The sequence below is a fragment of the Trichomycterus rosablanca genome, chromosome 7 (genome assembly GCF_030014385.1).
Source record: "Trichomycterus rosablanca isolate fTriRos1 chromosome 7, fTriRos1.hap1, whole genome shotgun sequence".
Classification (NCBI taxonomy): Eukaryota; Metazoa; Chordata; class Actinopteri; order Siluriformes; family Trichomycteridae; genus Trichomycterus; species Trichomycterus rosablanca.
Genome location: NC_085994.1, coordinates 33858596 through 33877139, shown reverse-complemented (window position 1 = coordinate 33877139; position 18544 = coordinate 33858596). Strand labels below are relative to the sequence as shown.

Sequence of the window (18544 nt, the reverse complement as noted above, 5' to 3'; positions counted from 1 at the left end):
GTCAAGTGGGGGGGGGGGGACTCCATATTTCCAGTGGCTTTACTTCTGGCACCTGGCCTGGACAATGGAGTCGAACCAAGACAACCCGAGTCGGGCTGTGGAGTACCTCTTGGAACTCAATAACATAATTGAGAACCAGGCCAAACTTCTAGAGACGCAAAGGAGGCGCATAGAGGAGCTCGAGACACAGCTCGATCGGGTCAACCAAGAGAACCAGGACCTTCGCTTAAAACCTGGTGATGATAACACTACACAGAACCACAATTACGAGCAGAAGTCAAAGTCCAGCGGGCCCTCGTCGTTGACCAATCACAATGCCACCGGTGCCCCCCATATCAACAGCAGTAATCTACCATCATCCACGGTTCCTGGCCCGGCACGGAGGACTCACACCAGGCTGAGTCGTGGCCTATCATGCGGTTCTGCACCTGTGGAGGAAGAAAGAGGGAAGCTGGAGAGAAATGATAGCAGTGGCACAAATAGCATGTCTACTCTACGGAGACAGTGAGTAGCTAGTTTTTGTTCTCACCTCTATGTATTTTTAATCCATGGATTGACGCTTGGATCAGGTTATTGGGTCAGTCATTGCGAATTTAGGGGTATGAGGTCTTATTTATAGGCCTGACCAAATTGCATTTTTGGGATTTGAACATAAAACCATAAAAAAGTGGGAGTAAAACCATAAAATCACAGGCTAACTTTCTGGTAAGATAAATCACCTAATGCTTACCCTGTTTGGTTGCAGAGAATCATAAGTAACTAAGTTTAAATATCAAGTACAATCCAAACGTGTCATGTGCTATTAGCTAATATAAAATTCATGTAAGTAATCTGATTTGTTGATATGTTTGAGCATAAATCTACACTTTATTATTGGTAATATACACTAATAATCACTGAGCACTTTATTAGGTACATGTTTCTGATAGGTACGTTCATCTTTTCCTTTTTACACTTTGTCACTCCCTGTACCTCATTTATCAGTTGGAACATACTATTTAGATGAGGGGGTGCAATTCTCAGCTCTGCAGTGACACTAACATGGTAATAATATGGTGCACTGCAACGGTATGAGTTGCTGGGAGGAGAATAGTGTTCCATTAAAAATATAAAGCCAGTCTAAAAAAGTCAAAAAGTTTCTACTGATACAAGACAAAAGGAAGATTAACACACAGTGTGCATCAACAAGAATGTAGCTCTAGTCTGCTCTAGTCTGTACAACTATAACAAGTGCTAATATTTAATTGTTCTTTATATATATAAGAGATAGTTTAAACATTATTTAAAACAAAAATTCCAACATCACTGCCACTGTACGCTCTTTGTACAACAAAAATGGGGTCCTATGGGGGGCTCTTTCTATGGATAAAAGGCTTACAGGGGGTGACAAAGTGTACAGAGAAACAGACAGGCTAAAGTAATTGTTTAAATTCTTGTGTGTACCACATAGATTTACCCGATAAAGTGCTCGGTTAGCGTCCACTTATTTCAGCACCAGAGACAGCACACATTTAAACACGCAAGACATTTAGAGTGTGTTCGAAAACCTAGTGAGCTGCCTGGCTGTCTTACTGCCTACATAGGCAGCTGCCTAAGTAGAGAAGATTCTAATAAGTCATTGACTTATAAGTCAGGTTATTAGAACACGCTACTTTTAGGTTATTAGAACACGCTAGACAGAGATTCCATCAGTTTTCGCCAACTGAGCTAACACAGTTAGCCTCATGCCATTTAAACCAATGGGATGGGGTGGCACAAGGCGCTAGCATGTCAACTAACATCTCCCTCCGTGTACCGAAAATGGTTACATTTGATGACAAGTCAGAATTTGCAAATAAACGACACTTGTACAAGTTCATACAAATTAAAAATCAATAATAATTTATTTACGTTTTGAAATAACTCTGTTTCTCCGCACCGTCCGGCATATTTTTTTTTCTATGAGAAAAGTTGTGCCGCACTGAATGCTGGGATTGCCTTCACTGCTAAGGCAGCATCGGATGCTCACTCGTTCTTGAGTCAAAATACCGTTGAAATGTTAAGATACCTAACTAGTGAGGATATTAAGGCATCTCGGATTTTGAACAGCCTCCTTCTCGGGAGCGCGCGTAGGATGACGTTTTAGCTGGTAGCTGAGAAAATAACATTGTTTTTTGTGATTGCAACACGCTTGTGTACTTAAGGAAGGAGGTTATGGCTGGGAGTGCATTATTTAACATTTTGTGAAAGACATTTTATTCTTGTTAATGTGTGTATCAGTAGTTTTTGGTCTCTTCAATCCATTTTCCATCAAAACCCGAGGTTTTGTACTGCTTACTGAAAAGGCTTTGTAGATGCTTGAAATACAACATAATGAAAGCAACTAGAGAGAATTAGCCCCAGCATGTGTCATCCTCCCTTGCACAGTAAGCAGCCTTCCCAACTGAGCTTATATAATTATGTTTGCTCTGTTATTGCAGCCAGCTGCAGCACAGCCCCATGGTTTCTATTCAAGTCTCCTAAATTGTTGCAGTGGTTTACTTGTACGTTTTGTTTATTATTATTATTATTATTATTATAAAAAAAGTATAGACTGGACAAGAAAAAAACTCTACTGCAGCATTTTCTAATCAGGTGTTTAGTGTGAAAGCCCCTTTACATCATCCTGATTGTGTTACCTACCCAGAATGTAGTTGTTTTTGTTTTGATGAACTGGGTTTAGTTCCACTTCATTTATTTATTACACTTTATTAATCATTACAGATATACCAGGTATTTCATAATTTATTTTTATTGGTTCTAATATCAGTTGATATGATTTTGATTCAGTACTAATATTCTCACACCAACCAGGATACTGACTATGCCAGTTTATTATTTTTTGTATTTTTTTTTTTTTACTTTTATTTACAGACCAAAATATTATTTTGCATTGCTTCTGTTCAAAACATTGTGTAGTCGAATTGCGAGAATATTAAATCCTTCATTTAGTCTGTCAAATTAATTGCAGATGATTGATTTGCATTTGATAAGCTGCCAGTTTAAAAATGTAATTTAGCCATAGCTAAAATGCTATGCCATGGTGCTGAATCCATTACTGGAACAGAACTACTGCACTCTTCACTACTCAATCCCCAGGAAACAAAAGAAACAAGAAGCTTTTGTCAGTCTACTGCTGACAATACAAAGAGAAAGCTATGATTCCATCTATGTACAAAATTTGAGAATAAGAATGCCCATCAGCTACGTGACCAGAATATTTCAATCATTTATAGACGGAGTTAAGAGATATAAATGTACTAAATTTGAGGTAGTGCACACTGCTTGGCCGGTAAAGCAACAAGCTCGTACGTACTAAGTGTGTCAGAAAATCAGGAAGTCAAACACTCAGCCTAGACCTGAGTACCAGACACGGTTATAAAGAGGGCCGTTTCCCTCTAATGTAGCAAGTAACGTTTGATGAGGAGCAGGGACGGCTTTGAAGTGTAGTTCAGGGAGAGGCTCACTTTCTGTCCAAATGTGTCCCCATACCTGTCAGGCCAAATTGAGCATGGATGTTACACATAGATTCATTTATTCAAAATAAGAGCTGATTTCAATGCTGTAATTTTTTACTTAAATAAGTGTTTCCCCTTTAAAATAGCAAATTGTACAACATGTAGGTCTAACCAAGCATGTATTAAAAATGTTCACCTGCCAACAGTACCTCATTGAAATACACCGATTAGGCATAACATTATGAGCTCCTTCCTAATATTGTGTTGGTTTCCCCTTTTGCTGCCAAAAAAGCCCTGCAACTGTGATGCACTGTGTATTCTGAGACCTTTCTATCAGAACCAGCATTAACGTCTTCAGCAATCTTAGCTACAGTAGCTCGTCTGTTGGATCAGACCACACGTGCATCAATGAGCCTTGGCCGTCCATGATCCTTTTGCCGGTTTACCACTGTTCCTTCCTTGGACCACTTTTGATAGATACTGACCACTGCAGACTGGAAACACCCCACAAAGCTGCAGTTTTGGAGATGCTCTGATCCAGTCGTCTAGCCATCACAATTTGGCCCTTGTCAAACTCGCTCAAATCCTTACGCTCGCCCATTTTTCCTGCTTCTAACACATCATGTTTACTTGCTGCCTAATATATCCCACCCACTAACAGATGATGAAGCGATAATCAGTGTCATTCACTTCACCTGTCAGTGGTCATAATGTTATGCCTAGTCAGTATGTTACTCTTACAAAAAAGAGAGCTTTACAAGAATACATGGCCTTGCAGTATTTATCAGATTTTTATCAACGATTTTGTATTCGGAGAGAGCTATGGCGAATTATGACTAATATTCATTCACACCATTTCTGTTTTCTGTTGCCTTTTATTATACATAATTGTGTTCCCCCTCCTCTATTCTCAACACTCCCACATGCCTGTTAGTCATTATTAAGTAACACATACCAGTTCTTTATGTAGGTGTCAAATGCTGGGGAGTTGCTTTGGTAGATCACAGATGAAGCACATTTCTTCATTTATGTGTGGATTAGTTGAAAACATTTTTAGGTGCCAGTGAGCTATACATTTACATTTTCAGCATTTAGCAGACGCACTTATCCAGAATCGTTTTTTAAAGACAGCGAGAGACTCATGTTCAGACAGACAAGTGAAGCTTGTTCCACCACTGGGTGCAAGTACAGAGAAGAGCCTTGATTTGTGTCTTCCTCGAGTCCTGGGTGGAGGATCAAGTCGAGCCAGACTAGTGGCTCAGAGGTTGTGTGGTACAGGCAGGGTTTTATTAGACCTCAAAGGTAGCTTGGGGCTGGTCCATTTTTGGCTTTGTAGGCGAGCATCAGTGTTTTAAACTGAATGCATGCAGCTACAGGAAGCCAGTGAAGAGAACGCAGCAGTGGGGTGATGTGGTGATGGTTTTACGTACAAATGACAATGCAGATGAAGGAAGTAAATATGAAAACAGCCTCCCATATTTGCTTTCAATTTATCTCCACTTATTGATGTAATGCTGAACACTTGTAGGAGACTAGATTGCCACAGAAGTCTTGTGATTTCTATTAATTCTACAACTGAAAATCTGGGATTATTTAATTGATGGCATAGAATTGTAAATGTTAGGCTGATTATTTGATTATATAGTTTGTAATGAAAGACATAGGGTGTGTTCAAAAAGCTAGTGTGCTGTCTACATAGGCAGCATTTTACGTCATCCTGTGCGCGCTCCCGAGAATGAGGCTGTTCGAAATCCTAGATGTCTTAATATCCTCACTACTGAGGCATCTTAATATTTCAATGTTATTTTGACTCAAGAACGAGTGAGCATCCGACGCTGCCTTAGTGATCAAGGCAATCCCAGAATTCATTGCGGGTCGGGTGCTCTTCTCTCACAGAAAAATAAACATGGCTGACGGTGCGGAGAAACGAATGGAGTTCTGATATTACTGATTTTTAACTTGTATAAACTTGTACCGAGTGTTTTTATTTGCAAGTTCGGGCTTGTCAGGAAATGTAACCGTTATCGGTACACGAAGGGAGATGCTATATTTACATGTTAGCGTGCTGTGCTACCTCAATCCATTGGTTTTAATGGCAAGATGCTAAATGCTAAACGCGAAACCCGATGGAAGCGCTGTCTAAGTAGCATGTTTGAATAACCTGACTTATAAGTCATTGACTTATTAGAATCCTCTCTACTGAGGCAGGTGCCTATGTAGGCAGTAAGACAGCAAGGCAGCTCACTAGGTTTTCGAACACACCCAAAGTGTTCTTAGATTTTTATATACATGTTGTGTGTGAATTGTATATACTGGTGTGTCACCCCAAGAAACCATGACGTAGTGCTGCTATTGGGGCATTCTGCTCTTCCAAAACCTGCATAGCGCATGGCCTAAACCCACTCAAAAAACGGGGCAAGTTTCCAATCAAAAAACAGCTAACCATCCTAAGTCGGCATCACAGATTCTAGAGAAACCAGCCAATTCGCTGACAAAGGAGACAGAAAGAAGCCGTAATATTTATAGAAATCCTTCCACCTGAAGTGCTTCAGCACTCATGAATCACAGGTGATTGTCATAGGTGATGAGAATGACAGATCACAAACTGTGACCTTGTGTCCCCTTTGTGGTCAAACTAGTCCACACAACAGGGCACGACTCTAGTGTGAGTTCCAAAAACATTGCCGGTAACAACATAGGGTTGGACTTTCTATTCTTGTACTAGAATTACTGTCTCCACCCAAATTTCTCTGGTGCTTTTCCTGTTTCTGTCAATCTTTCTTTACCTTTTTTCTCTGACTCTGCAGTGATAACAGATGGTAGATCATCTGTGTCCTACTGTTTTTTCTTTTAGAAAGGATCATGCTGGGAAGAAATCGTTCTTTTTTCCCTACTCTTCATGCCATTCCGACCGCTAGCTTTTCTCATTTTGTTTGCCTCTTTTTATCTTCAACCCATATTATTTTTTTTATTTTTTCCTCTGTGTGTCTCCTCTTTTTCTCTCTTGCTTTTTGCTCTCACATATAATAATTTAATGAACTCTGTGTATTCCTCTCTTTGCCATTGTTTATCATGCAGTGTTTAGCTCATTAGCTGAAGGTCATGGTACATCTGACAGTGCTAATTATCGATCCATGGTGTGTTTTAACTGCTACTGATGGTTCAGGAGACAGGCTCCAGAGCTGGACAATCTAGTATGCTGGCAGCCTTTCTACTCCCTCTCTATATGTTGCCCTTCTTGTGTCTCTTTTACTTTCTCTCTCTTTATGTTACTGTTGATTTACATTGATTTACAATAAACATGCTAAACAATTATGTTATTGCAGTCTTTGGATTTAAGTAGTTTCTGCAACCGTTCTTCTACTGTAACTAAATGATTGAAACATACTTCTTTAAACTTTCATAAATTGAAGATTGTCTATTATGGGTTGTGAATGTAATAAATGTAGCTGTAATGTAAAATCAACAGGGTCATACAAATACATCATCTATAATATTAATTAATGGTTATCATTTACTTTTGATAACCTCATAGTTTTATTTTATTGGTTCTGAATGGCTATAGTAAGTAAGTTTGATAAGTTCTTTGCCCCAAATGAAAATGACTAGTTATTTGTCTTTGAAATCACAAACCATCTTCTGTTGAGCATATTTTATGCATGGCAGGCAATGTAAAACTTGCTTTACTGTGGACAGTGCCATTTGGTTTAGCTTCTAATTTATAGCAGTTTTGGCATCTATTGATTACATCTAAGCTTTCAGACAAATGTCCTTTTTATAACATTTGCTGTATTCTTTTCTACCTTGTGAGACAACTGTTCCATGTACCTTGTAATGGATACAGTCAAACTTCCCTATTTAAATTACTAGCTACATCGATCAGGCATAACATTATACCCACCTTCCTAATATTTTGTTGGTCCCCCTTTTTCTGCGAAAACAGCCCTGACCCATCGAGGCATGGACTCCACTAGACCCCTGAAGGTGTGCTGTGGTATCTGGCACCAAGATGTTAGCAGCAGATCCTTTAACTCCTGTAAGTTGTGAGGTGGGGCCTCCATGGATCAGACTTGTCTGTTCAGCACATCCCACAGATGCTCGATTGAATTGAGATCTGGGCAATTTGGAGGCCGAGTCAACACCTCAAACTCGAATACCGTTTCCGTGAAAGGGTGTACATGGTCTGCAACAATGTTTAGGTAGGTGGTACGTGTCAGAGTAACATCCACATGGATGGCAGGACCCAAGGTTTCCCAGCAGGACATTGCCCAAAGCATCACACTGCCTCCACTGGCTTACCTTCTTCCCAAAGTGCATAATGCCTGGTCGGTGTATAGTCAGCGTTAAATGGCATCGTAGAACATTCTGCAACAACACACCAATCTTCTTGCTGTATTTATACTTTTTATTCAACAGCCATGGCCAACACTAACAGGCATATTAAATATGTCATTTAAAATCATTGAGGGCAGTGATAGCATATTAGGTGAGGTGATGGACTAGTTCTGCGAAGGTCACTTGTTCAAGCCCCACCATTCTCAAGTTGCCACTGTTGGACCCCTGAGCAAAGCTTTTAACTCTCAATTGCTTGAACTGTATTCACTCAAAACTGTAAGTTGCCTGTCTGTGTATCTTTTTATGTCTGCCTGTCCGTCCGTCTGTCTGTCTATCCATCTCAATGCTCATCTGTACGCACTTGAGTTATCATAAAATCTTAATTGTGTAATTAAAGATAATTATTCACAATCATATAAAGAACCTCTCACTGAGGACACTTTTGCAGAGCAATGCCATTAGGTCTTTTTGCATTGAGAAGAAATTATTTCAGAGGATGCCCTTCTAAATCAGGAATAAGTTAGCATGCTACAAACATAGTATAAGGACAGTGTGAGACACTAAGTAGTATGAACTGCACATCTTTTTATGTAGGTTCACTTGTGCTTCATGAACACAGTGTGGCTAACCCAGAGTGTAAAAGGGATGGACGTTTTTCATTAGTGAAACCTGGCAATAATTGTTTGAGTGCATGGGGTGTTAATTACCACAGTGCTCCTTGGTCACTAAATGCCATTAAATAATTAGCTGGCTTTGGTGAGGTTTGACCTCAAACTATGTCTCTGAATTTAAAAACGAATTGATGAAACACTTTAATTTGGCACATCGTCAACAGTCATTAACTTTAATAAATACACAATATACTTAACAAAAACACAGGAGGACGTGCCAAAAAATTATTACAGATTATAACACTTGTGATGCTATTCGCCATTCTATAACTTAATGTAATGTGCCCACCTGCCATATAGACTGGCAGGGGGCACAAGTTATAGAATCATGCCTACCTGCCATGTCATTATGGCCAGCCCCTTGTAGGTTAAGGAGGTAAAGATGTTTGATAGTGGTGTTTCCTTTTATCCTTTCATCAGGACAGAAACTGAACCTCATAATAATAAAATGACAACAAGTGCCAGTAGTATATAAAGTCATGTAGGAAATAATACCTAGGTTTGGCAAATGTGTTGATCTTGGTTGATCTTACTTTATTTGTATATTTTATTAAATATTTTGTTTATTTGATGTTAAACTACACAAGGTAAGCTAGAATTACAATGTCCTCTTGATTATCCAGTTATTGAACTGTTGGTTAAACTGTTACTGAAGCTAAGAGAGCGTATATCGTTACCATTGATCAATGGGTGATATAGGTACAGTGAAAAATCAGTGCTGGTATCCCTGATAACAGCATGAATTCTTGACTATATGTTTGTCATCCCATGAAAGGGGTTTTAACCAAACATTTTGCATGGTTAAATCTTCCTGTTTTAATAATAGTAAATAATATGTACTAATAATTCTTTATATATTAAAATATTTCAAAGGTTTATGTTCCACTGCCCTCAAATTAGTATGAAAATACATCTTGGACTGAACCTAGTATTAGTCAGCCCTTGTAATCATACATTATTTTCCTATATAGACCCACGTGTCACATTTAACGTTGAACTGGCTCATTGTAGAGACTCATTCTCAGTTTCTCCAACTAAAGATGCATTTACTGTCAGCGTTTTTCACCACAGACTAATGTGTTCTTCTGCTAACTCGCCGCTGTTCTATTTTTAACACAGTCCCCTCGTTCCATTCCTGCCACTTGCTGCTATTCTCATTATTTGGGGAGGGAGCACATGTGGACAGTCACATTTTTTATTGAAGTCTGTTTGAGAATCTCTGTCATCACTGGTGTTAGTTCAGCTTTCTGTTTATGTTTTTCACTTTTCATTATTAAGCAATGCACCAATAAGAGCTGGTACAACTCATTTTACCACTGTCAAATCTTAAGCATCATTTATGCTTTTCCTGAAGTTCTTTCGCCACCTGAAATAAACTGGAATGTTAACGGCTTATCAGAAGAAAGACATTTTATATGTGCGTCAACTTAAGCCAGAAAAAGAGTAGAAATAAAATGTGAAAGCACAGTTTTTGTTGTTATCTGATTTAACCAAATTCCAGCTCACTGACTACACAAGACTGTGTGGGTCAGAATCTCTGCATCGATAAACAGGATACTTTAAAATTGGTTTTTCACACTATAAAAGCAGTCCCACAGCACTGAAGCTACTAGAAACAGCTTATTGCACTCAAGAGAAGAGCCAATCCAAACAATAACACATAACCTTATTGCTTTAAAATACCTCAGCTGGACATAAAAATGGAAACCCATGGCAGTGTGCTTGAGTTAATAAGGAATATGACCTCCCTTCAGCTTCAGAACAGCTTTAATCCTGCTAGGATTGCTGTCAATCATGTAGTAAATGGGTTGTGGTGAGATGCTTGTCTGTTGGATCGGACCACACGAGCCAGCCTTCGCACCCCACGTGCATCAATGAGCCTTGGCCACCCATGACCCTGTCGCCGGTTTACCACTGTACTTTCCTTGGACCACTTTTGATAGATACTGACCACTGCAGACCGGGAACACCCCACAAGAGGTGCAGTTTTGGAGATGCTCTGACCCAGCCGTCTAGCCATCACAATTTGGTCCTTGTCAAACTCGCTCAAATCCTTACGCTCGCCCATTTTTTCTGCTTCTAACACATCAAGTTTGAGGATAAAATGTTCACTTGCTGCCAAATATATCCCACCCACTAACAGATGCCGTGATGAAGAGATAATCAGTGTTATTCACTTCACCTGTCAGTGGTCATACTGTTATGACTGGTTGGTGTATATTATAATGACCCAATACTTATTGGAAAACTTTTTTGCAAAAGTTTGGGGAGATTTCATTACCTAACAATGAAATGTGTATTTTGTTCAGGTGTCCCCAAAACCTGTGTATGTGAATGACAGAGAGACGCATGCAGCTTCACTCTTTCCTCACTTTGGCGTATTAAGAATTAAAAAATATTTTATATCCTTTTCTCTCTGCAAACTCTGGCGTGTTGTGAGTAATGCTGTTGCTGTGGAAACAGAAGATTTTCCTTTGGCAGTTTGGAGGGTTCAAGGCACCTTGCCTCCCTCTGCTTCCCACCCACAGACACTCATGTGTGTGTGTGTGTGTGTGTGTGTGTGTGTGTTAGACTTATAGTGCCTCTTAGAATTCTTGAATACATTACTCATTCATCACCCTCAGAAAAAGCTGTTGCATAATGACAGCATCAAATGCTTTCTAATCAATTCATTAGTACCTGCATAATCACATTACCCATGATTTGCCATTAATTTTAAACAGAGTGCATGGGTCTTCATTTCAGTTTAAGTGTGACAATAAGAGGAAATTTCATACGAATTCGGACAACTGAATTGAGTGATTACAGTAGCGAACCATGACTCTTAAACCTGGCTCTCTGCCCCCCACCCACCATTTTTGACTTTCAGCGTTCTTATACTAATATCAGTCCGGTGCTGATGTGCCAGGAGTACTCCTTTAATTGTGAAACCAATATAAAAGTAAAACTTAATCTGTATCATCCCTCATCTTTCTGTTGCACATGTTCTGACCATAATATTTTGACTTCTATTCTCTAAGTGTTCAGACTTTACTCTCAATGTATTTCAACTTTGTTTTTGAAGTCAAATATAAAAATTTAAGTACAGTTGATGACTAGCATGTGTATTCATAGCCATTATGGAAAATATACACCAACTAGGCATAACATTATGACAGGTGAAGTGAATGACACTGATTATCTCTTCATCACAGCACCTGTTAGTGGGTGGTATATATTAGGCAGCAACATTTTATCCTCAAAGTTGATGTGTTAGAAGCAGGAAAAATGGGCGAGCGTAAGGATTTGAGCGAGTTTGACAAGGGCCAAACTGTGATGGCTAGACGACTGGGTCAGAGCATCTCCAAAACTGCAGCTCTTGTGGGGTGGTCCCGGTCTGCAGTGGTCAGTATCTATCAAACGTGGTCCAAGGAAGGAACAGTGGTAAACCGGTGACATGGTCATGGGCGGCGAAGGCTCATTGATGCACGTGGGGACCGAAGGCTGGGGCTGGGGCCCGATCCAACAGGCGAGCTACTGTAGCTCAAATTGCTAAAGAAGTTAATGCTGGTTCTGATAGAAAGGTGTCAGAATACACAGTGCATCACAGTTGCAGGGCTGTTTTGGCAGCAAAAGGGGAAACCAACACAATATTAGGAAGGTGCTCATAATGTTATGCCTGATCGGTGTATTTGTAAACAGTTGTAAATAGATTGTAAAAATACACTTGAAACAAGCTGTGGAAGGAAGGGAACTTTTGGATGACTTAATTACTGGGTTCAACTCGCTTCCAGCTGATGGTTGTAATTGCAATGCTTGACCATTCCTGAATAAGACATTGGCAAGCCAGCTGGCTGTTTTATCAAGCTGTCAAAAACAGCTTAGTTTAATTACTGAATATACTTGCTATACTTATACACAGGGTGCCAAACTACTACAGAGCAACACACTCACTGGGCAATTTATTTATTTATTTATTAGGATTTTACGTCAGGTTTTACACACTTTGGTTACATTTATGACAGCAATGGTAGTTACTCATTACACACGATTAATCAGTTCACAAGTTTAATGTCAAACACAGTCATGGACAATTTTGAATGTTTGATAGTGGAATTGAATTTCCAATTCACCTCACTTGCATGGATTTGTACTGTGGGAAGAAACCCGGAGGACAGAACATGCAAACTCCAAACAGAAAGGACCCGGGATTTGAACCACCTGGTAATTGAACCCAGGACCTTCTTGCTGCGAGGCCACAGTGCCAACCACTGAACTGAGCTAGTCCACCTATTACATGTATATAAATAGGTGGATGTGGTAGCTCAGTGGTTAAGATACTGGACTAGTAAGCAAAAGGTTGGTGGTTCAAGCCCCACCACCACCAAGTTGCCACTGTTGCCTCTCATCAGAATGTCTCTGCCCTATCTATATATCTTAGTCATGCATTTGTGTTTTCTTGCTATTATGTGGCAGGTTGAACAGGTAGTGCATGAGGCCGTGAGGTTAGCGTGTATTAACTTTTACTTGACGCGTGTAAACCAATTTAACAGGACCGTCAGCTGTTTCATCAGTTTGTCAGGGAAAAATCACACACTTGTCTTGCAAGCCCTGATTCCTGACAAGCCTGCTGGTTGATTAAACAGACTTCTTTTATCCATGGTTGTAAAGTCCTGTGCTAGCTTCACACATAGCATTTCTGTGTGGTGTGTTACGAATGCAACTTGTTGCATGTAATTTCCGTGCTTTCTTTTCTATTTTATTTATGCATTTTCTCCCATTTTCTCCCAATTTAGCATAGTCAATTTGTCTTCGACTGCTGGGGGATCCCTGACTGTAGTCGAGGTGGGTATATTGCTGCTCACACCTCCTCTGACCCGTGCGCAGCCCTTAGCGGAACCCTTTATCACCTATGCACTCTGCACAGGCGCCTCTCTGTCTGCCAATCAGGGTCCTTACACAGCGTTTGAAGACCCCACCTTTGCTGTTTTGTTCACAGAGCAGAAGAAGCCGCTTAGTCGGCAAGCTGGAAAGGGGGTGTCTAAAAATACATCGTATACAGTTTGCAAAATATAGTCTTGCAATTGATTACAATCAAAATTTTGCACACTATTTAGTATAGAGGACGGTATTTAAAACATTTGGCATTGATTCTACATTGATTCAAATTTTCCATTCTCAGTTTTTCTTGCTTGCTTTACTCATTAAATAATACATACACCGATCAGGCATAACATTAAAACCACCTCCTTGTTTTTACACTCACTGTCCATCACTCACCATCAGCTCCACTTACCATATAGAAGCACTTTGTAGTTCTACAATTACTGACTGTAGTTTCTCTGCATATCTTTTTAGCCTGCTTTCACCCTGTTCTTCAATGGTCAGGACCCCCACAGGACCACTACAGAGCAGGTATTATTTGGGTGGTGGGTCATTCTCAGCACTGCAGTGACACTGACATGGTGGTGGTGTGTTAGTGTGTGTTGTGCTGGTATGAGTGGATAAGACACAGCAGCGCTGCTGAAGTTTTTAATCACTTCACTGTCACTGCTGGACTGAGAATAGTCCACCAACCAAAAATATCCAGCCAACAGCGCCCCGTGGGCAGCGTCCTGTGGTTGAAGGTTTAGAAGATGACCAACTCAAACAGCAGCAATAGATGAACGATCGTCTCTGACTTCACATCTACAAGGTGGACCAAGTAGGTGGGAGTGTCTAATAGAGTGGATAGTGAGTTTACACGGTATTTAAAAACTCCAGCAGCGCTACTGTGTCAACACACACTAACACACCACCACCATGTCATTGTCACTGCAGTACTGAGAATGATCCACCACCTAAATAATACCTGCCCTGTGGGGATCCTGACCATTGAAGAACAGGGTGAAAGCAGGCTAAAAAGATATGTAGAGAAACAGAAGAACTACAGTCAGTAATTGTAGAACTACAAAGTGCTTCTATATAATAAGTGGAGCTGATAAAATGGACAGTGAGTGTAGAAACAAGGAGGTGGTTTTATTGTTATGGCTGATCGGTGTATATAGCTATTTACATCATTGCTAACAGGTACATAAAAGAAGTAATCCATAAAATATATACTTTCAACATTGTGGTGACAGTTTGAGGAAGACCCTTGTTTGTTTATGGCATGACAGACTATAAAAATATGGTTGGACAAGTTTGGCATGAAGGAACTCCATTAACCTGCACAAAGCCATAGTGAATACCAGAGAAAGCAGCATGAACAACAGCTACACAGTGAGCATTAACCAATGAACCATGATCATCTGTGTTTCTAATACCACAAACGTCATTTCTTTTTTAGGGGCTCAGGGAAAAATACACATTTATTTGTGCAATAATATGTATATAGATTAATTCATGCCCAGTAAATCAGGCATTTATTTTTACTGTTTTGTTTTTATTATAAAGGGATCACAATAAGTTTTTAAAACCATGAAACCTGGAAGAAAACCCTCTGGTCATTTGCTATGCACAAAGCCATTGTAAATACTAAAAATATACGGAAAAGAGTTGCAAATGACCTAAAAACAGCATAAACAACAGTTACACAGTGAGCATTAACCAATGAACCATGATCGTCTGCATTTCTACACCCCACATAAAACTCATCTGCTATAAAGGCGCACAGAGATGCATGTCTCAAAGTGAAGAGTTTATTATTGCACTTTAAGTGAGTGATTTGTATAACGTATAATCTTCATCAATCCATGATAAATTCAAACCTCATAGTGAAACCACATACCTCTTAATCCGATACAAATTTTCACAGTTGAATATTACTTGAAATCGTTCCTAAACGGGCTTTGCTAGAAAAGTGTGCACTCTCAGGGGTGTTTGGACAACTGTTTGTGTTTGCTTGGATGGTGTCTCCTGGCTTCTCGTGCTCTTGAATATGTAAGATTTTATAAAACATTAGCAAATTTCTCTCTCTTTATTACGCATCTCTCTGCATGGAGGAGAATCGGTTGCCGAGGGAACTGCGTGAGCTCAGTGGGCGAGAGACAGAAGAAAGAACCAGAGATACATAGTGGGTGGAAGGAAAGCGAGAAAGAGAACCGTGTAAAACAGATAGATGAGATTAGGGGGATAAATAAATGGGGACTAAGTGGGTGTCTTATCACCCCCCCAGAATATGTGACTAAGCATTTTGTTAGCAGATAAGGGGTAACTTAGGTTATCTGTTGTGCTTATTTGTGTTCTTAATATAGTTTGGTTTGCAGCATTACTTTGCTGTTGCAACATTTTGGGATGTTTTTGAAATCACTGTGAACGGGTACACAAGAGCTGTCTATTCAAATGCGCAAAAAAAATGCAATTGAAATATTAATGAAGTATTTCAAGTACATATTTGTTGATAAAATTTAAGTATAATCAACAAAAATGTAATTTATTTCTCAATAAATGAAATAAATACTAAATAAGCTGGAATCAATCATAGTCCATACATACATTATTCAGTTCCAGAATAGGAAGATGCAGAAATGATTGACATCTATCTATCATCTAATAACCAGCGTTAAAAGCTTTCTTACACATGTGTTCTTCAAATAGTTTCCACACTTTATTTTAACTCTATTTATTTATTAAGAATTTAAAAAACCAAATAACATCACTTTTCTACACAGTCACTTTCCGATACATTTTTCCCAGAGTTGTACCAACTGTTTAACGCCATCAGCGAAAAATATTTTGGTTTTTGGTTGAGCGCGTAGCGACTGATGCAGCGCTGCTTTCACATCATCACATGAAAATCTTCTTCCCCTTAAAGCTTCTTTGAGCGTCCAAAAAGGTGGAAATCAGATGCCACTAAATCCAGACTATAAGCTCTCTCTCAGTCTCTCAGACACGACCAGTTACTCCTCCTCCCGCCCTCACCATTTCCAACGACAATAAAAAAGTGCGAATACCCCTCACAAAAGGTTCTTGCTTTTACCACATTGTTGGCTAGACGTACCATCCTACTTAAATGGAAACATAGTCTCCCACCTACATATGATTGCTGGGTTAAAGAGGTTTTGGCATGTGTTAAATTGGAAAAGATAAGATTTTCCCTAAAGTGTGGGCTCCTATTCTTGATTATATTAAGGATAAAATAGACACACTAGACCCAGAGGATTCAAATATACTAGAGATACTTATTAATTTGATATAATGGCTTTTTTTTAATTCATTTTCTTTTCCCTTCACTCTTTTACAATGGCGGGACCTTGCCTGATAATGGTTTGGGTGTTCGTGAAACGGTTGTTGATGTGGAGTGTGGGATAAGGGGATTAGTGAACACATCTCTTGTTTTATGTATGTCCTTTTTTTCCTGATTGTATTGTTGTATCACCTTGTTATAAAACTCAGTAAAAAGAAAGAAACTAAAAAAGTGCGAAAACTTTTTGAAGACCCCTTGTATTAACTTTTGGCCCTCAGTGTGAAGTGTTTGTCTTTCTGTAGGGCGGTTGTAGCCTAGTGGTTAAGGTACTGGAGTAGTAATTGAATGATTGCTGGCAGGTTGCCACTGTTGGGCCCTTGAGCAAGGCCCTTAACCCTCAGTTGCTTAGACAATATACTGTCACAGTACTGTAAGTTACTTTGGAGAAAATGCTTCTGTCTGGCTTATCCTTTTTTTGCTCTATCATTTACAACGGGACAGTGGTAGCCTAGTGGGTAGCGCTTTGGGCTATCAATAGAAAGATAGTCGGTTCAAATCCAGCCTCTTAACCCTGCCTGCTCCACGGACGCTGTGCAACGGCTGACCTTGTACTCTGACCTCGGCTTCCAAACATGCTGGCACGTGGATTTTATTGTACTGTACTTGTGTATATGTATATATGACAAATTAAGGCATTCTTCGTCTTGTTCTACAATCTTTCATCCCTCATCCTATCCTGTTTCCTCTGTTTTTGTAATAAACAGATGCACACACTGACACTGCTCTGTGGTCATTGTGCAGTGGAAATCAGATTTTCATGTTTATTTTACCATCTCTTTCTTTTTCATCTTTACATCTCTCTCATCTTTGTCTATCTGCCCTTGGCCTTGCCAATAGACAGCCTGTACACCCCCCTCTTCCTCCTCTCCTGCAGTATATTTCTCTGTACTCCCACTCTCCTCTCCACGTGGTGTCCCTCAGCCTCCTATCTGGTCTTCCTGCTTGTGTTACATCCAAACATCCATTTGAAGCACCGATTTGACCACTTACTGCTCACTGTGTGGGTGTCCTCCACACTTCATATTGCATTTTGTGCCTTCCTCTTTTTCACACATAGATGCATACTCTCTCTCTCTCTGACTCTCTCTTTCTTTCTCTCTCTTGCTTTCACTCTCTACTGGACCGTTTTTCTGACCATACAGCCTACCAAAAATCTGGGGAGGTGGAAGGCAGGAGAAATAGAGGATAGGATGTAGGTGTGAAGGGGTGCGGGGGGTTATAAATAGCAAACTCTGCTTAAGAAAAAGATAGTATTTAATTACAGCTGCGTGTGACAAGACAAACGAGAGGAATGATTATGCAGGCTGTAAGTGTAGAGCTAAGTATGTGTCTTAATTTATGGTGTTAACCTTTTATTCAATCCTACGTCCAGAGGAACTCAACTGGAAAAACAATGCCAGTATTTTGGTCTGCACAAGGATGCACAAGACCTGTTTTTGTTTATTTTACTTATGCTGGTGATTTATCCTGGTCAGAGTTGTGGTAGGTCTAGCGCTACATAAAATCACTAGATAAGTAGCAAGAATACACCAACTTAAAACAACCACTTTACCTTAAGCATGTTTTGGGAGCTGGAAGAAAGCAAAGTGCTGAAACAAAACCTATGTGTGACTGAAGGTGAGGTTTAAGAATCAGAACGCCTGGAGCCTGTGTTCAAGATCCTGGACCCACACAATCTGCAGCTCCTCTGTGTTACCTTATAATAAAATAACATGACATAATGTAATAAAAATAAAATTTAAAAAAATGATTTAATCAGTGTGGATGCCCCACAATGTAGTTTTAATCCTTTTCTGCATTTCAGATTATGGATGTATGTGCTAAAAGTATATTAAATAGCAAAACTTACGCAAAAC

The 18544-nt window shown here is 39.7% G+C and overlaps 1 protein-coding gene across 3 annotated transcripts in view; it reads left to right on the top strand.

Moving 5' to 3' along the window:
- The window catches only part of iqsec2b (IQ motif and Sec7 domain ArfGEF 2b), a 65142-nt gene continuing 46598 nt past the window's right edge, over positions 1–18544 (top strand). For all 3 annotated transcript variants that reach the window (XM_062999263.1, XM_062999264.1, XM_062999266.1), the window contains exon 1: positions 1–504. In XM_062999263.1, the coding sequence (XP_062855333.1) occupies positions 65–504 (440 nt within the window). In that variant the 5' untranslated portion in view covers positions 1–64. The remainder of the gene's footprint in view (positions 505–18544) is intronic.